This window comes from Bos taurus, chromosome 10 (genome assembly GCF_002263795.3).
Source record: "Bos taurus isolate L1 Dominette 01449 registration number 42190680 breed Hereford chromosome 10, ARS-UCD2.0, whole genome shotgun sequence".
Lineage (NCBI taxonomy): Eukaryota > Metazoa > Chordata > Mammalia > Artiodactyla > Bovidae > Bos > Bos taurus.
In genome coordinates this window covers 76303224-76326239 of record NC_037337.1, presented here as the reverse complement: position 1 = coordinate 76326239, position 23016 = coordinate 76303224, and the positions used below count along the sequence as shown (strand labels likewise).

Genomic DNA, 23016 nt, shown 5'->3' with positions numbered 1-23016 from the left:
GTAGACTCACAGATAAAGAGAACAAACCAGACGTTACCAGTGGCAGGGCCAAGGGCAATAGAGGAGCAGAGGTGGGGGAGGTACAACTATTGGGTTTAAGACAGACTAGGATATATTGTACAACATGGATATATATACTCTAGGATATATTGTACATATGTACAATATAGCCAATATTTGTAAAAACTGTACATGGAAAGTAATCTTTAAAAATGATATTATAAATTTACAAATTAAAAAGGGAAATAATTGACAAATGAATTATATATTTAAAGTGAAAAAAAAAAACAGATCTCTGTGTTGTCATACTTCTGTAGACACTAGGGAAAATAGGACGAGAATGAAGACAGATCAGTAACCGTGGTTCAAGGGTTAGGATGCACACGGATTCTATCATATGACAGTGAGTCACTTATTTTTTATCCTATGGTGAGCCTGAGCCCCTAGAAATAACAAACATTGGCAATACCAGGAATAAGTCAGGATTTCCTTCTTTTTCTTGCCGGTAGAGTTTATCCAAATTCTCTTCTTCATGTGTAATGAGACCTTTTAAAGATTCCAACCGGTCCCCAAAATCCTTGAATTGTGATAGAACAAACTAGAACAAGAGAAGTTTTCATCAGAAACAATTTTCATGTGCATCTACAACAGAAGCAAGCAGAGCCTTGTGATAAAAGTTCACGTTGTTTCCAGCCCTCAGGAGTTCATTATCAGCTCATTATCTTGAATATCCAGAACATCTCTGATATTTACTTTGTGCCTTTGGTAAAGTACTAAGCCTTCACAGGGGTGAACAGACCACCTGCTTGACAGGGGCATATAGAAGAGTCCTGCTAGTTAAGTGTTTTCCCCGCTGTGTGATACTGGAGCTCCATGGCCTTCTGTTCATCTTTTTGAGAGTTCATGAACTAAAGGCTTTCAAAAAGAGAATAAAATATACCACAAATGGCCATGCTTTAAGCAGCCATTCTTTTTGGGGGGACTCAATTACCCCACCTGAAGATTCAAATACTGTGTGATCTGAACAGTATATAAAATATATCACTTTAACAAGTTCAATAAAGAAGAAATGTGACTGAAGAATCACATGACTGCAGAATCGTGTCAAATGGTAGATATGTTTAGGGCATCTTTATTCTGTTGTTTCCCTAACATGCAGCCCACAAAGCACTGATTACTATCACTTCACAAGATACTAGGAACTGTGCAAGTGTCCAAGACTATAACTTGAATGGAAAAAGTAAGAAGAACCTCAAATTCATTTGTTTTCACAAGCAGCATCTTTTCCAGGTAGGAAGCTCTCTGAAGGGAGTGCATTTGACTAGACAGGAGCACATGGGTGTTGGGCTCTGCAGGTTGTGGGAGTCGATCAAGGAGAGTGGAATTTTGGAGAAAGGCCTCTTTTGTCTTCTGCACCTCACACTGCAGCTCCTGGAGGAGAAAAAGTGATTGTAAAACATTCCTCTTCCTTTCCCAGAACAAATGGGAAAGGCCCACCTCATGCCACTCCACCAACATCTAGAAGAATTTCTCCCCTGAAATTGTGGGTGTGGCTTTTTTTTTTAAACTGTTTATTTTGTTTATTATTTGGCTGCACCAGGTCTCAGCTGTGGCATGTAGGATCTTTAGTCACGCCATGTGGGATCTAGTTCCCTGAACAGGGATCGAACCTGGGACCCCTGCTTTGGGAGTGCAGTCTTACACAGTGGACCACCAGGGAAGGCCCTACTGTTTATTTTAAAGAGCCAACAAAGCTAATGCTTCTTTATGTGATGCACATCACTGGTGCTAGTTTCAAATTTGTCAGTTCAGAGCTAAAAGTGACCACAGATAAATAAAGCTGGGGCTTCTAGATCATAGAAACTGGAGATGACTTTGGTAGAGTCTTATGAGTTCTATTTCTAATCCTCGAACACTTTAGGGATCTGCTTTAAGGCATTTAAAGGATCAATCCAACCCTTTTCTCTGTCTGAGACTTTGTAACATAAATGTAACATAAATGGATTCATATGTAGGGAGAGTGGAATCTCACTGACCAAGCCAATTTTAGAACTGATTTTGGAAATATTGCATCTATGTGAATTTCTGGGTTTTTTTTTTTTTAAACAACAGATTAGGTAGAAGTTGATCAGAAATATGATTCATATCTGTTGAATTCTTGTCTCTAATTGATATTTCTTTACTTGACCTATAGTATCAAAAGATACAAAATGTATCTGGTCACCTAATCTAACATTAGAAAGTATTTACTTTATAGCCAATCATTAACATAATAGAATAAAACCACAGAGAAAAGTATATAACTCTTAAATATTAGTCTAAAAATCATTATTTCCACAGAAAAGCCTTATTAACACAGGGGCAAATCTATAATTCTTTCTAAATCAAGAGATTCCACATCTACTTCTTAGATGCCCACATTCTGCTTTAATTGGAGACTTTGTACAAGGCTTCTGCCTTAGAGAGTTACCTGCTAGAGTGAAAGAGGAGACTTGGAAGGAGGTGGTCAGGTGCCCTTGACTCAGCTAGCAGCTGCCCGACCCTCACCTGTGAGCCCCTGCCTGGCTCTCCCAACCCCACACGTCCCTGCCTTGCCTGTGTCCTCCGTGGTCTGCTGCTTCCCTGACCCACTTCTCCCTCCCTGTGGTCTGGCTACTCCCGGGGTCACGGCCCTGTCCATCAGGCTGTCTTGCGCTTGGTTTTCCCAGCAGGCGTAACGCCTACCTTTGCACCCTGCAGGGCCGGGGGCAGGACCTCTGCCAGGTTGTTCCCAGATGTGTTGATGTTTGCGAGCTGCTGCCACTTTGTCTCCTGCGGCTCCAGCCTTGCTGCGGCTTCAGCGTGAGCACTGCTGCATGCCTGCCAGAGCTGTAGCAGGCTCTGGGCCCTCTGCAACTGGTCTGCGATGTCTTGGTTTACCTGAGTCCACCTGTCAGGGCAAAATAAGAAACAGGACCCCCATCCATCTCTTCCTTTACAGAAAAAGCAAATGCATACTCTATCCGTTAAGCTAACAGCAGATGAATTAACAAGACACTGTTCAATACCTTTTCAAAATGAATGATATCATCAGTATATAAACAGAATTCCAACAGAATTCCAAGTTAGGATACTTCATTGACTTTATAATTCTCAACAAAATCTGCAAAATTTGTGACTGGCAGGAAATATCTATTGTATTATGAACATCTTTTAGGCAAAGGTGAGGAAAAGTACCAAACTGTTTACCTGATGAAAATGTCTCCACATGGGAAGGGCTCCTGTTTCATAAAGCAGGTCTTTAGACAGGCCTTATTTAAAATGTATTTATGTCAAATTTATTTTCTAATTACAAAAGCAATAGGTTCCTTATATAAAAGTAGAAATAAATATATACTTTTCTACTTCTCAGCAAAGGGTGCTTATTTTCTACTATGTTCTACATTTTCTAACGTTTTACTGTTTTGTAGACATATGCTTTGTTATAGGACTAATTTCTTTGTGAATTGAGGAAAAAATGCAGATATTACCTGGTACTTGATAATATTTTATTCTTTAGAGGAATGTTAATTCCTGTATAGTCTCTTACTACTTAGGCTGATTTGCAGCAGAAAGTTACTTACTTGGTGCAACCTGATCTTAATCATATGAGAAAATTGTCCCCAGGTGTGCCCTTCAAAGGATGCTAGTGTGCTGTCTAGGAGGCAGGCAGCAGTGGAGTACTCAGGCCCCAGATTTACATAGCTGGTCTCCATGAGGACCAGGCTAAAAAATAAAATCACCTTTGGATTCCAGGTGAACATACTAGAGCTGTTGATGAAACCTAGTTAGATATCTCACTTTTAGAGTAAATATCATCAAATTATGATGCTGCTGCTGCTAAGTCATTGCAGTCATGTCCGACTCTGTGCGACCCCATAGATGGCAGCCCACCAGGCTCCTCTGTCCCTGGGATTCTCCAGGCAAGAACTCTGGAGTGCGTTGCCATTTCCTTCTTCAATGCATGCATGCATGCTAAGTTGCTTCAGTCGTGTCAGATTCTGTGCGACCCTAAGGACAGCAGCCTAACAGGCTCCTCTGTCCATGGGATTCTCTAGGCAAGAATACTGGTTGCTATTTCTTTCTCCAAATTATGAACAATGGCAAATAATAAAAGTATTTTTGCATCCATGAAAATTAGCTAATTTTGTGGGGCTGGCACATTCATTGGTTGTATGAAATTTTTTGGATCTCAGATGTACTATCAAACTGCTACAAAAACTAAAAATCATAAGAAAAACATTTTCTGTAATACATTTTTCATTTTATTAAAATTGAAAGTTAAAAAAAAGGTAGAAATTAAAAATTTGTTTTTAATCCATAATATGGACTGTAACATTTTGCCTTCCTTTCCCACTTAAAAAAATTTTGCCATGTTATTAATAAAAAATAAGCCTAATTTTAAATGGATGCACATAATGGTTTATAAATGGTCTATTTTTTAATTTCCAAATTCTAATTTAGTATGAATATTGAAGTAATTTTCAATTTTTGCTTCCAAATATAACACTCAGATACAACTTTATTCAAAGGTTTTTTTTCTGTATTTAAAGATATTGGCTTTACACTAGATTTTTAAAAGAGAATTATTGGGTCAAAGAAGATAAATATGTAAATATTTTTAAGGTTATAGGTATATGTTCAAACTGCTTTCTGAAAACATTATAATATTTACATTCTCACCTGAAGCAAGTGAGAATGATTGTTTCACAATATCAGTGACCCCACTAAATGGGTGAAAAAGGTAAAAAATGGCATAATTGCTTTACTTTTATGTATGTCACAAATTTTCTCAAAACCATCTGTTTTAAAAATAAGATTTTATCCAATTATAAGTACAACGTATGCTCATAACCCTCCATAAAACATGTATATTTAAATCTATCCACACCTATATTGAGATTATCTACCTATCTACCCACCTATCTATACAGAGGAAGTAAAAAAAAAAAAAATCACTTGATATCTCAGTAATCTAGAGATAACTACTGTTGGCATTTTAGTGCCATTTTCTTCACTCTTTTTCAGTATGACTGCTCTTATATTCTTGTATTAACAACTGAATGAGTCTGTGTAGTGGTGACAAGCCAACCCCTTTAACAGCAACCTGCACCACCACCAAATGTTTTGAGGGTGGTCCCAATACTGTATGTGAAATCAGATATGTGTCTGTGTCCCTCTTTACCTTCCCTTCTCCCCCTCCTTCCACTAAAGACTGGATCAAGAGCTCAGGACACCACTGCAGGGTGTGGAAATGTGGTGTCGCTTATTCAACACTTGTTCCAAGTTGGTTCACAGGTGAGGCTGAATGTGCATGGAGGAAGGATGGAGAAGATCACCGAGGGTGGCTTAATCTCATCAACACTGTCTGGTGCAAATCAGCTTTGAGCCAACTTCATACCCCATCCAGCAAAAGCCTAGAATTAAGCAGGGCCACCCTCCTTAGAGGGAACTGTCAATCATAAGCAGGTCATCAAAGAATTCCTCTGAATCTCACAAATATCTCCTGAGAGGTACTCTAACATCCACTTTCTTCCACCTTATAATGTTCCCAGTAAGACAGGTTGCCTTTCTGGCCACCCCTTAGTCCGTTTCTGCCTGCTTTTTTAGTGCCTGTGAGGATCACATCGGGCATTTAGCCTCTATCCACTGAAAGTGGCTATCCTAGGGCTGTACTTAGTTCTAGATTGATTATACCAAACACTTGTACAAGGCAAGTACAATAGCCTTCACAACACCAAATCTTACATGAACTAGATCCTTCCAAGCAAGCAGAAGAGACCAGAATAGTATGAAACCAGTTACTTCAGATGATTAAGAAGGCTTAGTAAGATGAAAAAATCTTTTCTTTTTTAAGATAAAAAAATCTGCTCTATCATTCAAGTCACATCTTGAAGCGTACCTTGTGTGAGTATTTTGGCATTTCTCTTGAATTATTTCAGCAACTGAGGGGCAGTACTCTTTGAGTTTTCCAATCACCTCCTGGAGTTTCTTCCAACTCCCTTCACTGCTCTCAGCTTCGTCTTGAAGAGTCTAGGAGGACAGAGCAGGTATGTCAGCTTCAGAATGAACTGGCCTCATCCAGAGACACCTGCCACTATATCACAATAATATTAGCACTCAAACCTTAATAGGGCAGCCGTAAATTATCAGAAATATGAAGAAGAAAACCAAGAAGGTATTCTTTCATCTGAGGCTAGAACTTAAAATTGTACACTTAAAAAAAAACAAAAACACCCCCAAATTAAAACCTTTAAATTGTGAAATAATATGAACATGAAAGATGAAGAAAAACTCACAATATGTATTTACAAAGTTTCACTCATTGGGTTCATGTAATTCATTTTGAAATTACAAGTTATATGTTTAATGCTGCTGTTTAAAACATTGTTTCATGTTTCTCTGTGGAAAACACAACAGCAGCTGTGTCCACATCTACGCTTTCTTCCACTGGAGATTTTCTGCCAATAATGCACTGTGCCAAGATCTGGTTAATTTACCTGAAGGTTCTGCACCTGGCACCTTAAGGCCTCTAATGATAAAACCACAGGCTTGCTGTGTTCCATGCAGTACCAGAATCGGATTGTCATCATATTCACTTCGTCATAGAGTTTATCATAAATTTTCCACTCCTGTAAAACAGACTGCATGGAGGTCTTGAGCTCATTGACCTATACAAAAAAGTAGAAACATATTTAGGAAATCATCAACAAGAAGCTCGCTCATCTCTTTTTTCCCTTCTAAGGACTCTACCACTGTATCCAAGTTAGGTATTTTAATTTCAGAGTGGAGCTTTGATGATTCACTGAAGGTGGGTAAATGAACAAGAAATATCAAAGGTTAAGTTTTAGAATAGGTGAATGGAAAAGAGCCCTGAGACCAGAAGGATCAGCATGGAGAGTTCAGCCTACAGAGCGGCAGACCAGGGAAAAAACACTGAGTGAGGAATCAGAATCTGAGATTTCACATTTCAGTGACAGCCTGTTAGCTTTCTGACCTTGGGCAAGGTATTTAATCTTTAAGTCTGCTTTTTAATCCACAGAACAGATAAAAGAAAACATAAAGAAAGAAGTACTGTTTGTGAAAATGCTCTGCAAACTATAAAGCATTATAAATGTAAAGGGTTCCCTGGGTTACCTGGCACTTAAGTCTGGTTACTCCTGCAGAGCAGGTATAAATTGGAGGGGAACATGCTTGGCCAAAATGATGAGCAAGTGCAAAGTGGGAGGAGATGCAATGGTGGCTGTATTTTATCCTTCAGTGTGTTTTGGTAATTATGAAAAGTTGAAATTTGAAGCATGTAAGTGATTCCTGACACAACTGAGAATATGTAAGTGTAAAAATTTTTATGTATTATGTAGAGAACACTTATATCGCAACAATAAAAAGACAACTAAAAAATAGGCAAGGGATCGAATAGACATCTCTCTAAAGAATATATACAAATGGCCAACAAGCATATGAAAAGACATACAACATCCACAGTCATTAGAGAAATATAAATCAAAACCCCAAGATGCCACTTCACAGCCACTAGAAGGGCTATCCTCAAAGTTCGATAAAAACTAATCGAGTTGGCGAGACCAGGGAAAAACTGGAACCCTCATACATTGCAATGAAAACATAAAGGTGTGCAGCCTCTATGGAAACATCTGCCAGTCCCTCAGAAAGTGAAATGCTGTACAGAGTTACCATATGACCCACTGATTCTACTCTTAGGTATATACCCAAGAGAACTGAAAGCAGACATTTGCGGAAAAAACCTACACAGTCTCAGCAGTGTAGGAGGTTTCAACGTCTTCATCTCCCTGCCAACACTTGTCACTCCATCCTTTTATTACAGGCATCCTTCTGGAGGCTGAAGCATTTTGAGGGCAAGAACCATTTATTTTCTTGTTTATCACTGTACCCTTGGCAGTGAGCATAGCGCCTCACAAAAGATATGTTAACAAATGACTCACAGAAGATATGTTAAGCTCATCCCTACTTTCCTGCCTGAGTTCTGGGGGAGGAATGAGGCTGAAGGTTACCTCTGGATTTCATTCAGAGAGGTTACTCCCAATTCTCTCTTGAAACAAATGGTTGAAAGTAGATTTCAGTAAATGACAAATAATCCACAACAAGGGCTCTCTGGGAAACAAGGACACACTTATAATAGGCTACTGTTTACAGTTTCTCCTTCCAATTGTGGGGAGATGTCAAAGTTGAAGAGTCTGAGGATGACTGTCCTTTTTCTCTGGGTGCTCTTCTGGAAGGGGTAAATGCAGACTTTGTCACGCCTTTGATACAATCAGCAGATGTCGTCCACACTCTCCTATGCTTTCTCTTCACCACATGCCATTTCTCCCCACCTCTGGAGCTTCTCCTATGCTGACCATGCTTCCAGCTTAACGGAGGCTACATGGGACAGAACCACACCCCACCACCCCTGGGCTATCTCCCTGGGAGTGGGCTATCTGAGCTGCTTCTTCATGGCTGTTCCTGTATATCTGACCAGCAGACAATGCCAGCTGCTCTGTAGGGTTTGGGGGGTAGGCTGGAGACATTTTTGAGTGTATTAGTGAATTAGACAAAACAAAGATAACCAAGTGAACTTCAAGCTTGCCAAAGATGTGGGAATTTGGTGATTTTGCCTCTAATTATCCAGTGAAGGGGAAAAAAAAACCCATGAGATTTAAAATATGTTTCTGTACTTCACTTCAGTATTCTTCTCAGCAATTTTTCAGGTTTTGGTATAGAGCAAGTAGTCACCAATAAACAACAAATAAGATAAAAGAAGGATATCTGAAAAGAAATGGTACATTTTGAATGAATTCTAGTACCTGGTTCATAACATTGTTTCTCTTTTGAAATAGCTCATCAATTTTGGATGCCGTGTCTTCCAACAATGGCACTGTCCCACTCTCCGAAGTTAGGTAATTTTGTCTCAACTCATCCAATGCTTTGGATTTCATTGCAAGTTGATTTTCTATATCCTGGAAAGGCCAGAGGGAAAAAGGTTTTCATTTGTGCAATATTACAAAATAATGAATAAGGGTAAGAGGAGTTTGTACTTTTCAAGTAAAACTGCCAATATATAATAAAATAACATTACACAAAAGACATTTTAATCATATGCAACTCAGTTTTTACAATGAAATTTTATAATATGAATTTACACAATTACAGGATGAATTTTTACAATAATAATTTTTACAATAATATTTCAGTTATTATGTGGCTCTAGACTTTAGAAGAGTCTAGGTAGCAAGCCCTTATCATCATGGAATAGTAGAAAGAGTCTAGGAGATATAGCCTCCATTCCATATCTGCCCTGTACTGACTGTTGGACCAAGCATAAAGTCATCAAACCCCCAACCTGCATTTTCTCATTTGGAAAATGGTGATGACATCCCAGGCATGAATAACTTAGAACTCCAGTGAAACCAGGGTGGCCTGTTGGGGGTGCTGTAGGACTGAGTTTCCACTCAGGAGTTGTATGTGAGGAACTGGCAACCCGTTCCAGAATTCTTGACTGGAAAATCTCATGGACAGAGGAGCCTGGCAGGCTACCATCCATGGGGTCGCAAAAGTGTCTGACACGACACGGCGACTGAACGACAACAAACAAAAAAGTGGAAATGGCTAGTGGGTAGTCAGAAACAGGGTAGACCATCTGAAAATGAACACAGATGGTGGTGTTGCCACCCGTGTTCTATCCAGTATCATTTTGTAACCTTCGAAGTAGAATTGGGGTCTGAGCTGACTTTCCACCCAACAGTGAGGAGCGTCATGTCTTCGTATAGGTGGTACAGAAGCCGAGGAACCTGGGGACGGCTCCCAGGAGGAGTGACACGATCAGGGCAGTGGGGAGGGAGGGTGGGGGACCTTAAAGATTGAGTGACCTGGAGAATGATGACTGAATGAAAGAAGGGCACAGCCAACACGCTCCCGTCCAAATGGGATTTAGACAGGGTCTCCAAGGGAAAGCACCCCTTTTAGAACACATTACACAGTAGGTAAAAGAAAGCCACTTTCCTCTGAAGAAACAGAATGAAATAATAAAAATCACAGAGACAGAATAATTTTGTAAACAGTAGATAAATTAATAAATACACAAATATTGGAAAACATCTAAATCAAAATTCCCTTGCAATTTTTTTTTTTTTTTTTTAAATTTTGGCCACACCATGCGGCTTGTGGGATCTCAGTTCTCCTACCAGGGAGTCAACCTGGGCCACAGCAGAGAAAGCACCAAATCCCAATCACTGGACTGCGAGGGCACTCCCAACATTTTTTTCTTAAGAGTAACATTCAAATCTCTTAAGAACCACAATAACCATGAAAATACCTTTTTCTGCTCATCAGAAAAAAAAAATAGCATTTTGCAATTCTGTAAAACACATGGACACTTCTCTGTTTTATATAAGAAAGTAAGGACCTGGGGGTTGGAGGAGAACCCTGAGAAACTGCAGCAGCTTGAGTTGCTCCCCGGGGGAGGAGGGGTAGCTATGTTAGCCCGAGCTAACAGCTTCTCACCTGACAATCCAGGAGCGTCTTCTGTACCGAGATCACATTTTCAGGTTTTTGTAAAGTTTTCAGTCTCTCCTCTTGGGCCTCCATCCAGTTGTTCAGAATCTGTATTTTGTTTTCATTCTCAGTAATACTTTCCAAAAGTTGTTCTAAATGTTGTATCTACCAGTTATGAATAAGAAAATAAAATTTTCTTATTTTCAACTACATGCTTTAAAATGTGAATCTCATGATACTTTTAAGAAGATATTTTTGTTTCCTGTCATATTTCTAACATTTTACATAAGATTCCCCAATAATTTTTGGAATAAAGATTCATAAACCAGGAAAAAAGAATAATAATCTCCTTTTTGAAATGAAAACTAACCTGCTAAGAATACTGGCTGTTCTGGAGTGCCACAGTATCTTTGGGAAACAGACTCATGTTGCTAACACTCAATATTTTTTCATGGCATCATCTATTGATATATGTAAAGCTTAAGAAAATGTTCTTTTTTCCAGACTCTCTTTATTAGACTCTCTTAAAAACTTTCAGTATAAAGAATATCACAAATAATGCATAAACTTAATAAAGTAGTATTTTTTCAGTCTGTGATTCTCCTCATTTCCAATGCTCACAATGTTTATTAGGTTACAACCACAGTATATATAAAGTTTAATACTCCTTTTCATATGCCACAGGCACTTGCTGTGGCATGACTTGCATTCACTTAAAAGGCTGCCCGATACCTCATCAAATGGACACCATAGGATTAATTATTAATATTTCTCTCAAGTTGGAAATTCAAGCAGTCTACATTTTTCACCAGAATAAGTAATGTTGAACACTCTGTGCACATATCTGTTCCTTTTCAAAGGACTATCTACTTTAGATAAATGTATAAGAAGTGGATTGCTGTTTTAAGAAGTAAGATGATTATTATGGTTCTTGAAATTTTCTGACGGCTTTCCAAAAAGGTATTGAAGCCATTATCTGCATGAATGTGAAAGCTTTGGGCTTTTATCTTTATCTTGTTCTAGTTTAGTAAGCGTATAATGTTATTAATGTTTATTTCAGCTGTCAAAGCTGTAACCTTCTTATGTTTATTTGCTAATTATAATTTTCTCTTCTGTAAATTATCTGTTCATGTTCTTTGTTCATTCATGTACTTAAACTTAATTGTATAAATCTATTTGTTTGCATTCTGTACACAACAAAGAAATCAACCAATTTCACTATTATATATGAATATTAAATATTTTCCCAAGAGTAGGTTTCCTTAGTCTTTTCAGTCATGGAATAAAAATCTAACAATAAGTCTACATTTTTCTTCCTTTTTATAGTCCTAAATCTGAAATAGCTTTGCTGCTTTTGAACATCTACTTTCAAAGAAAATGTCAAAACCTCTGACCATTTAGTAGCCTCATGCAATACCCGACGTCTTTCTAAATAACATGTCTCATCTTCACTTGCCTAATTCAATTTCCCACTCTTAAATGCACCAATGGAGAATGAAGCTCTGGATTTAAAAGGGGCTAGAATTGAGATGATTATTAGGTTTGACTGTAAGTTAACCACACAAATGTCCATTTATTTATTTATTTTTGGCCACTCTGTGCAGCATGCAAGATTTTAATTCCCTGACAAGGGACTGGATCTGCACTCCTTGCAGTGGAAGCACCGACTCATAACCACTGGACCACTAGGAAAGACTCATAAATGTCTTTGTAAATTTTTCAGAAAGTGGAATTTTGCGAAGGCCAAATCACACATGTGACCATGAGTTCACCTTGCCGTTCAGGGCTCCGTGGACCTGCTGCCACTGGCGGTTCATCTCTCCCAGGTGCTCTGCAAACTCTGTTCTCTCATAGCGCTTACTTTCTACATCACAGGTGCTTAACTGAAGTAATGACTGGTTTACAAAGTCAACTATCCATTGTTTATAGTCCATTTCCATTCTAAACTCCTAAAACAAAGGAAACAAAGTTAAACCACCAACGCCTGAACTGAAACAGGTTAGAGGAACTGGACCTCCCCTTTGTTGTGCTGTAGGGGGCCCCAGGCTGCCACTGGGTCATCAAGGGGCACCTGTCCAGACTTACATTTTACCCCTCCCCAACCCCACCAGGTGTCTACTTTGAGTGGAGAGCCTTATTGGGAATTACACGTTTCTGGAACAGAGAGACTCATGGCTTTCAAACAGACTGAAAAATCAAAGATGGCACCATGAATGGTAGTAGAATCATAGGAACCAAAATCAAGACCCAAGATCTGCCAAGGGGTTCCTGTAAGAGGTTTCCTGAGAGCTACATTGGAATTCAGAGTCATTCTGTGAAATGACTGGATGGGAAGCCTGAAGTTAAAACTCTCAGAAAACCCAGGACACCTTTAAGGAACAATGCCAGTTTAGGCAGCTTCTCTGTTCCCCTGGGGACTGTCTCAGGAGCCTCCAAGTTTGGATGACTTTAAGTTCTAGAGCAATCCTAAACCCTCCTTAGGGCCAAGCATGTTTCTTTCAAGCCTAATACTTGTTAGGTTTATCCTGGCAAGTTCGAGCACCTCCTTTGGAGACATCTAGGGGGAAAACCAAGCTATGTGCTAGGTTGCTAGGGCCTGTGAGAAAATACATATAGTCCCTCTACAGATTCTACTACTCACTGAAGTTAGGATGGGATAGGAGTTAAAAAGAAAATCGTTACTAATACCTAAATTTGTGCTTAAGCCATTCATTTTCTGCCTGTCCTAAATCACTTCAGTTGTGTCTGACTCTTTGCGACCCTATGGACTGTAGCCTGCCAGGCTCCTCTGTCATTGGGATTCTTCAGGCAAGAACATTGGAGTGGGTTGCGATTTCCTCCTCCAGGGGATCTTCCTGACCCAGGGATTGAATCCACATCTCCTACGTCTCCTGCACTGGCAGGCAGGTTCTTTACCGGACCAGAGGCTAGATCTATTAGCCTATGAGGTCTTAGAAAGCAATGACCAGAGTCTTCATTTCTCTCTGTGTTCCTAGTGGCAAACACCTTGCTGGCACACAAAAAGTATTTGCATGTGGCTTGTTAAATGTTAGTTAAATCTACTTGAAATTGAATATCATGGAGAAGTCCACATTCCTATCTATTTGTAGAAGGATATCAAGTTTTCCTTAGGCATTCTCTTATCCAAGGGACATTTACTTAATACCTATTGTGCTAGGTGGGCTGGGAAGGTAAAGGAGAAGCTCCTGCTCTCAAGAAGCAAAGTCAAGGTGGGGAAATGGGCAAGTAAAGAAACATTGGGTTGGCCAAAAAGTTCATTCCAGTTTTTCCATAAGATGTGATAGAAAAACTGGAACAAACTTTTTGGCCAACTCAATAATTACAATACCAGGTGATAGGAACTATTGATAGCACCATGCAGATACCTAATCCTGGAAAGTAAACTGATCTGGCTGGGAGAGTCAGATTTCCAAATGAGGAGACACTTGACCTGACTCTGGAAGGATGACTAAGAAGATTCCCATGGCTAAAAGTGGGACACTAGAATTCCTAGGCCAAAGGTACAGCACATACAAAAACATGAGTGGGAGAGCCCCAGGAGCAGTGGAGGGACCACAAAGGACTTGGTTCAGGTAGAGTTCAGGGTTTACGTGGAAAAATGAAGAGATGAGGCTGGAGAGGAAAAGAGAGGCCGCCGGAAATCTTGGATTCTGTACTGTGATAATGGGAGCTACCAAAAGAATCAGGACAGGATAAGAGCAAGTATACTAACTTCTCTCTTTAGAATCATCCACCATCCCATTCCCCACTGATAAAATCAGCATTTCTAAATTATATTCTACATGTCTCTTTGTTCAGTATTTCTTTCCCCACAGACTTGCCTTCTTTATTTCATGAAATGGCTTCTGGCTTTTTTTTGGATAATTACCTTGTACTTTTGAAGAAGATTTTTAACTTGAGATGCAGAACTCAGTGAATGCTCAGAGTCTTCATCTTCAGTTTGATGTTCCACGTTGTTCATCCAGTCAATCATTTCCATGATTGCTTTACGAGATGGCAATTTCTCCATCTGAAGCTGCAAAAACAAAATGATTTCCATTTAATTACCTGCAGTTAACAAAATGAATCAGGGCATCACTGACGATGATATCTAGTTTGATAAAAGGTCATGCCACATAATTATGCAAGTTACTCATGAAAACAAACCCAGCATTCAAGCTCAGAATAAGTGACCCCAAAACAATGACAATGACCTTCACATAAACTAACACAGTGGTGCAGATAAACTGGGAAATAAAGTAATTAAGCCTGATTTCTCTCTTAAGAAAGATCCCACTGGAGGAGAGTTCAGTAATTAAGACCTATATTCAGTGCTGCCAGAGAAAAAAAAGGTGGTGTCAATGAAAATTATTGAGTCAGAGAAATGATTTTAAAAGAGTTGTGCGTTAACAAATGGATGCTAATTCAAATGCTGGGTCTTTGAATACTCACCTGGTGAAGTTTTTCTTGGATGTCTGGAAGTTGAGTTATGAGCCCTGTCCATTTTTGTTCAAACTGTGCCAAAGAAGCTCTCAGTGTTGCCGTATCAGCCTCCTTCAGGTGAAGGAGTTGGTTTCCAGTACTTAGAACTGCAGTCTTCAAGGAGGACTTTTCATCAACTTCCTTTGAAAACTCCTAAAAGCAAACAGTTTTAAAATTTAGAAACATTGAAGGACTTCCCTGGTGGTCCAGAATCTGCCTGCCGATGCACGGGACATGGGTTCAATCCCTGGTCTGGAAAGATTCCACTTGCTGCAACTACTGAGCCCATGCGCCCTAGAGCCTGTGCTCTGCAACAAGAGAAGCCACCATAGTGAGAAGCCTGCACACCACAGCTAGAGAGTAGACGCTGCTGGCCACAACTAGAGAAAGCCCACACGTAGCGACGAAGACCCGGCACAGCCAAATTCAATAAATACATAATAAAAGAGAGAAACTTTTAATATATAAATATGGCATGGAGTAATTAAGAATCAGAATAACTGGTTAGAGTTCAAAGCTAAATAACTGAGTTCAAATAGTAAATATTTATATGTATACGCACATGTGTATACATGCACTCACACATGTATGCACACACACATTTTTCCTAAATGTCAGGCACTGTTGCAGGCATTAAATATATGGCGGGGCACAAAAGAGATGAAATTCCTGCCCCTCGAGGGGGTTATAATCTGATGGATTATTGTTTTTAAAAATAGCCAAATCATTTCAACTTTAAAAAGAAACTATGGTACACAGCACAAAGTTCATACTGAGTGAATTAAATGCAACAAAATTTTAACTAAAATATTTGAAAATATTCCTGTGTATTTATAAGCTTTCTCCAAGTAAATTTAAGAAATATTTTCATTTTAACATCAAAATGAATGATAGCTACAAAATATGAAAAGTGGAGAAAAGACTAAGAGAAAAGACAAACAGGTATTGGAAGTATAATTTATATTACAAAAGTTACTACTCTTTCTTAAAAAAAAAGACCTGAAAACAACAGAACAATAACATTTTAGTGGAAATATCAATTCTGTAAGAACAATTTAAAACCATGTATTTATTAACTAACATTTATGAATTGATTCTCTTGTGAGGTTTTGGGATGGAGTTGGTGGGAGAGATATTTTCTGCACTTATGAAACATGTTCCATGTCAGAGTAAGTTTTAAATTTACATATATTTTATAGAGCCAATTAAAAAATATACCTTATCAGTATTATAAACATATAAGTCACAATATAAACAAATAGTTCTAAGTCTAAAGAATACAGCTGCTATTAGCCCAAGTCTTATTCCTTATCCACACATAAAGGTTATGGAGACGAAATACATCAACTCTCATAATTTTCCCCTGCTATTTACAGCCAACCAATAATTATTCAAGCATATTCTATTACAACTTACAAAAAAATTGTTTATGTTGCTTCTGATTGTGTCCAGGTCCTGAGACACATTGAGGGACTGCTCTTTCCAATAGTTCAGAGTTTGCTGAGAAGACTCCAACCACTTGGTTAACTGATCTGAATCCCTGTTATAACTAACAGGGGCAAAGTGAGAGAGAAAGGAAATAAGAAACAATATGCAATACCCACAAATTTTCTTTTGTTTCACTGTATGATTTCTTGTGTTGACCAAACCTGGTATTCAGAACAAAATCATGATTTTTTTAAAGGATTATATATCCTGTTTTGGAGAAGGCAATGGCACCCCACTCCAGTAGTACTCTTGCCTGGAAAATCCCATGGGCGGGGGAGCCTGGTGGGTTGCTGTCTATGGGGTCGCACAGAGTCAAACATGACTGAAGTGACTTAGCAGCATACCCTGTTTCATTCCAGGCCCCAAATCTGATGCTTCTGTCATTTTCTATGATTTTATAATGACTAACCAAGAACAAAGACGCATTTTAAAGTCTACAATATTCTTTTAAAAATTTATGATAGCTATACCAAAATAAACCCACAGGTAAGGAAAGAGATTATTTTTATTCATCAAATGTTCTCTATAGATTTGTGTACAATAAAAATATAACCAACATTTATTTATTATATGCTGTTATTATTTATTTAAGCTATATAACAGCAAACTGCTGTTCAGTGGATGCCAATATATCTGATAGAATGAAAATATCCAAGCAAAATGCTCTCCGTCTGGTAAATGTCTAAACTTCTTTAGGTTAAGACAGCCCCCTAAGGGGCAGGGAAGAGAATCAGGTTAAACATTATGTGTTTTCCACCTTCCTCAAGGGGTTCAAGAGTGAAATAAGTCAAACAGAGAAAGCCAAATAGCATATGATAATCATTTACATGAAGATTCTAAAATACGATAAAAATGAACTTATTCACAAAATAGAAACAGATTCAGAGACATAGGAAACAACTTATGATTACCAAAGGGGAAAGAGGGGGAAGGATAAATTAGGAGTTTGAGATAAACATAAACACAATACTATTAATATGTATAAAATAGATAATAAGATACTGTATAGCACAGGAAACTACATTCATTATCCTATAGTAAACCACAATGGAAACGAATGTGAAAAAGAATACATGATGGGGAGCACATGTATACCTGTGATGGATTCATTTTGATATTTGCAAAACTAATACAATTATGTAAAGTTTAAAAATAAAATAAAATTTAAAAAATAAGTAAATAAATAAATAAAAAAGAAAAAGCATACATATATTACTGAATTACTTTACTATATACCAGAAATTAACACATTATAAATCAAGTATACTTCATAAAAATATTTTTTATAAAAGATTTGAGCTGTTAAAGCAAAAAAAAATTCTTTGAAGAACTTCAAAGACTTTTTCCAAAGTATTCCATTAGCTAAAATTATTTTTAAGATGTAAAAGAATTTTGGAAGAGTGTAGGAAAGAGCAACATCATGACATAAAGGTGACATGTATATAATTTTATAACATAGCTCCTAGTTTCCATAGAAAACTGATTACACATTATCCTGAGTCATATGAACCAACATCAGAGACTCTAGATCCCATTTGGCCTGGAAGAGGGACCCAACTGCCTTAGATGATTAAAAATTGTACCACTGGGGGATGACATGTGAAATTTAGCTGACTGCAGAACCCTTCTGAGGTCTTATTCCACAGCAAAACCTGACACCAATCAATCCCTAAGAAAACATACCTGAGCAGATGTTTGAGAAGTGTTTGTAGTCTGTGTAGTTCATGATCAATTTTTTTGTTTAGGGACAACCACTGCTCTTCCAGTTTTGCAATCTGGCCCTCTAGTTCAGGACAGTTTACGGATGCAACCAGCTGTTTACCTTCATTCAGAGTCTGGTAAAGCCGGGCATGCTTCTCATCCAAGTTTCTTTTTATTTGCTAATAAAAATAAAGTCATAGATTGAATTACTTAAAATTAAATCGGCCAGTCAACTCACAAATATCTCATGAAAAACCTACAGTTGAGGCTACTGAAGAAAAAATAACATAGTCAATATGGAAAACAGTTTGGAGGTTCCTCAGAAAACTCAAGATAGAATGATCTAGCAATTCCACTTCTGGGCATATCATCCCTGGACAAAATTATACTTCTGGGCAAATCCCTGGACAAAACTATACTTCTGGGCATATCCCTGGACAAAACTATAATGGGGGGAAGATATGTTTTCCCCATGTTCACAGTAGCATTGTTCACAGCAGCCAAAACATGGAAACAACCTAAATGTCCATCGACAGACAAATGGATAAAGAAGACGTGGTACACATATACAATGGGATATTACCCAGCCCTAAAAAGAATGGAATAATGCCAATTGCAGCAACATGGATGCAACCAGAGATAATCATACTAAGTGAAGTAAGAAAGAGAAAGACATATGCCATGTATCACTTATATATGGAATCTAAAATATAGCACAAACGAACCTACGTACAAAACAGAAACAGACTCACAGACAGAGAGAATAGACCTGTGGGGTGACGAGGGGGACAGGGTGGAAAGAGAAAGATGGATTGGGAGTGTGGGATTGGCAGATGCAAACTATCATATTTAGGGTGTATAAACAAGGTTCCTAATGTATAGCACAGGGAACTATATTGAATATCCTGTGATACACCATAATGGAAAAATATATATATTAAAAAAAATGTATAATGTATGTAACACTTTGCTCTACAGCAGAGATTGGTACAATGTTATAAATCAACTATACTTCAATTTAAAAAAAAAAGAAACAATAACACTTTCCTAATCCTCAAGACTCTTGCAGTCTGGCTGAGCATAATTAATGGATTATTATCTTTCATGATGAGAATGTCTAATGCAATTCTCCTGCATGGACTTATGTATATACAGTAGGAAATGAAAATTCACAGATTTAGAACTGATCATTTAATTCTTTCACCTAGAAACTAAAACGGTGACAGTCTTCAGGGCACAGCGAGCTTGCACAGAGGGTTTGTGTGACCTAAGGATTAGTCTAAAAATCAAGAAATTTTATATAGAAATCAGGATTTCCTGTGACTCTGGGAAAACAGAAAGATCTATTATAGCAAGCTCCTTTAGAAGAGGCTGTTCTCCTGGGTTCTCCTCCATTGCTCTCCCCACCAGCCCACAAATATCCATCCACTAAGCTGCCCTTATTTCTGTTCTCTTGCCTGGGCCCCTGGAAGCATTTTACCTTGTGGGCTAGGTGAACGTGAATGTGAAGTCGCTCAGTTGTGTCCGACTCTTTGCAACCCCATGGACTGTAGCCTACCAGGCTCCTCTGTCCATGGGACTTTCCAGGCAAGAGTACTGGAGTGGGGTGCCATTTCCTTCTCCAGCAGATCTTCCCAACCCAGGGATCGAACCTAGGTCTCCTGCATCGTAGACAGACACTTTACCGTCTGAGCCACCAGGGAAGTGGGCTAGGTAGGTAGGGGTTATTCTTTAGACCCAAATAGTAGGGGGAAAAGTTCATTTTGAGATTCTTCTGAATATAAGGACTCAGGAGGGAGGAAAAAAGAGGACTTCAGAAGAATTAAAACTGTACACTGCTAATTCAATTTCATGTACACTGCTAATTCAATTTCATGAAAAGAAAAATAAAATTCTTCAAAACTGCAAATACAATGATCCCCTGAGGAGAACTCTCTAAAGGCAATTATCTCCTGCAGTTGGGTTCAGCTTAATGACACATCCTGACAGTTACTTAAATTTAATCTTAAAAAATAAATTGTGGTCAAACAGAACATTTGCCATTTTCCAATTAACTTAAGCCTTTAAAAAATTATTAAAAATTCTACCTCCAATCCCTTTCTACCACTCTAGTTGCAAATCCCTCTTCCTGCTTGAGTCTGCAGGCTAGAATAAACTGTTCAATGTTAGTTTAAAAAAATAAATGTTTCTAATTTTCTAAGCCTTCAGTGCAAGACACTTCATCTTTAGAGCATCTCTGAGAAGTTTTAATTTCCTCATTTTGTCCCCTAGAGTCAGGCTGCACTAGTCGCTTGGCCCATGAGGTGACAACCAGCATTGAACATGGCCTGTTCAACTCCAGAGGTCACACAACTGACTGGCCCTATATTCCCAGCCCATAGATGTCCCCTAGTCAAGATATATACAAACTTCCCCATGACACAGAAGACTGATAACAATCTTAGGACCGCTGTCAGTGAGATGGGCTTCACTAGATAATCCGTCTTCTTTTAGTCTGGCAGATGTATCTAAAAGTCTTAGAACAATTCTATTCTTTTTTAAAATATTTCAAGCTTAACAGAAACACAGGTTATAGTTTAAGGCAAGGGTCCCTAACCTCCTGTATGTAAAGGCTGAGGATCTGAGGTGGAGCTGACGTAATGATAACAGAAATGAAGTGCACAATAAATATAATGCACTTGAATCGTCTTGAAACCATCTCCTCACCCAGTCCGTGGAAAAACTGTCTTCCATGAAACCGGTCTCTGGTGCCCAAAATGCTGGGGACCACTGGTTTAAGGTATACAGCTACTCTTGGAGAAATAATCAGCCTTCTATCAGGTTGGCTAATGTGAAATGTTTCTTAATCCCACGAGGTTTAAAAGCTATATTTTCCACTGCATTCTCTCAGCTGTTCAGATGGCACCTTCTGCACCCCTAGGCTAACAAAGAATTAAAGAGCAGCTTCTTGTCCCAGAAGACTCAGATTTATGTTTGAGTTTGACTCAATATGTGAAGATGGCAAAGAGATCAATTGAAACTTTCAAGACACCTAGAGAGCATAACTACAGCATTCCAGCCTCTGGAAAATGCTCTTTGTAGGAGTTTAAGTGCCTCCAAGGAATGGTGGTACCCTGCCAAGTAATTCACTTTTTCATTTTTCATCCAGTCTGGTCAGGCAACAAACCTGCTTTTGAAGTTTTAAAGTGGCTATTTGATAGTGCATACACACACTAACCACACAACCAGGTTCTGACCACAAACATTCTAAAGTAAAAACTAAGCATTTCGAGTTTCTGTTGAAAATATTTAGACCCTGTTCTTATCTTGTAGGTCACATTCTCAATGCCACTCAAAAACCATGCTAAGGTTGTATCTTTTCTATGGTATTGAAATCTGAGACACAGAGACTTTGATCATAACAATACCAAATGTTACACAAGAAAAAATTTCAAGTCTGAAGTCTCTTTATAATGCTGGTGGCAGGGAGCAGATTGTTGTTTTCCTCATTGGCTCTGTCCAATCAGGGCTTCACTTGTCATAAGACTAAAAATATGTTCAGAGGCCCATAGTTCGCAAAGTTCTTCTCATACTTTAGCTCATGTCCACACCTGCTGACATCCACCTCCAGAGACAGGTAAAACAAGCTTGATTACCTACATTCTATAGATAAAGACACTGAACCTTAGGGACAGAAAGCTGACAAAGTGCTAAATGAGAGAGAGTCAGGACTCAAACCAAGGTCCCGACCCCACGTCGGGCACATGGTTATGAAGAGAAGCCCACAAGCAAATCTGCAGTTCTCCCAAATATGTCTCCCTGTGAGTTGTTTGAGGAACATTTCATTTCAATTCAAATTATTCACCTTCAAAATCAAGTACTTTAGTCAAAACACAATAAAAACACAAAGTGCTTCAGACCATGACTTTGATAGTGTAAGTGGAAGCAAAATACCTGGTAATATGAAATCCTTTCCACCAATCTTTCCTCCGTCTCTTCTACCAAACTCACAGAGGGCAATGTAGACATAAGAATTTCCAGGTCCTTTTCAAGAGATGCGTAGTTTTCATCAAATTCTTCCCATTTCTAGAGAATTAAGAACACATGATCACCAGAGGGCTTAGTTCCAGAAAGGGATGAAATTAATCTCCCAAACAAAAATGAACTCCGAGACCATACAAAATTAAAGCACAGATTCCAGGGGTTTCTGAGATATAACCTACCCTAATGAGAGCTCAGTGTCTGGTAGGAAACGATTCCACTTTCACTGCAGTGTGGAAAAGGTTTTAAAAAATCCAGGAGGTACTAGGGTTTTATGTTTGTCTTGTCAAATCGAGCAGGGAATAATAAAGTGAAGTTGCCCAGTTGTGTCCGACTCTTTGCGACCCCATGGACTGTAGCCTACCAGGCTTCTCAGTCCATGGGATTTTCCAGGCAATAGTAATGGAGTGGACTGCCATTTCCTTCTCTAGGGGGTCTTCCCGACCCAGGGATCAAACCCGGGTCTCCCACATTGTAGACAGACGCTTAACCGTCTGAGTCACCAGGGAAGACGTGTCTGACTCTTTGCGACCCCATGGACTGTAGCCTACCAGGCTTCTCCATCCATGGGATTTTCCAGGGAAGAGTACTGGAGTGGGTTGCCATTTCCTTCTCCAGGGGTCTTCCCAACCCAGGGAATAATAGGATTAAGTTAAAATGATACTCTCAGTGTACGCCTCTGTTGTGATCTCAGAGGACTTTTATTACTTGGAAAGGAAGGTGCTAACTTTTAAAGTTTTTCAACAGAAGCTCATGTTAGGCTGTTCCTAACGCTCCCTGCTCCAACTCCCAGCCCAC

The 23016-nt window shown here is 38.8% G+C and overlaps 1 protein-coding gene and 1 non-coding gene across 21 annotated transcripts in view; both read right to left on the bottom strand.

Annotated features, from left to right (window-relative positions):
* The window catches only part of SYNE2 (spectrin repeat containing nuclear envelope protein 2), a 323751-nt gene that overhangs the window by 60650 nt on the left and 240085 nt on the right, over nt 1-23016 (bottom strand). For all 20 annotated transcript variants that reach the window (XM_059890586.1, XM_024997770.2, XM_010809508.4 and 17 more), the window contains 13 exons: nt 22132-22263; nt 18181-18377; nt 16426-16558; nt 14980-15162; nt 14417-14563; nt 12300-12476; nt 10537-10692; nt 8841-8993; nt 6519-6689; nt 5921-6051; nt 2725-2929; nt 1252-1431; nt 470-598 (listed from right to left, as the gene is read on the bottom strand). In XM_059890586.1, the coding sequence (XP_059746569.1) occupies nt 470-598; nt 1252-1431; nt 2725-2929; nt 5921-6051; nt 6519-6689; nt 8841-8993; nt 10537-10692; nt 12300-12476; nt 14417-14563; nt 14980-15162; nt 16426-16558; nt 18181-18377; nt 22132-22263 (2094 nt within the window). The remainder of the gene's footprint in view (nt 1-469; nt 599-1251; nt 1432-2724; nt 2930-5920; nt 6052-6518; nt 6690-8840; nt 8994-10536; nt 10693-12299; nt 12477-14416; nt 14564-14979; nt 15163-16425; nt 16559-18180; nt 18378-22131; nt 22264-23016) is intronic.
* On the bottom strand, nt 13794-13852 carry MIR2285CQ (microRNA mir-2285cq). The gene has a single exon (NR_162357.1). It is a non-coding gene; the product is annotated as a microRNA mir-2285cq (primary transcript).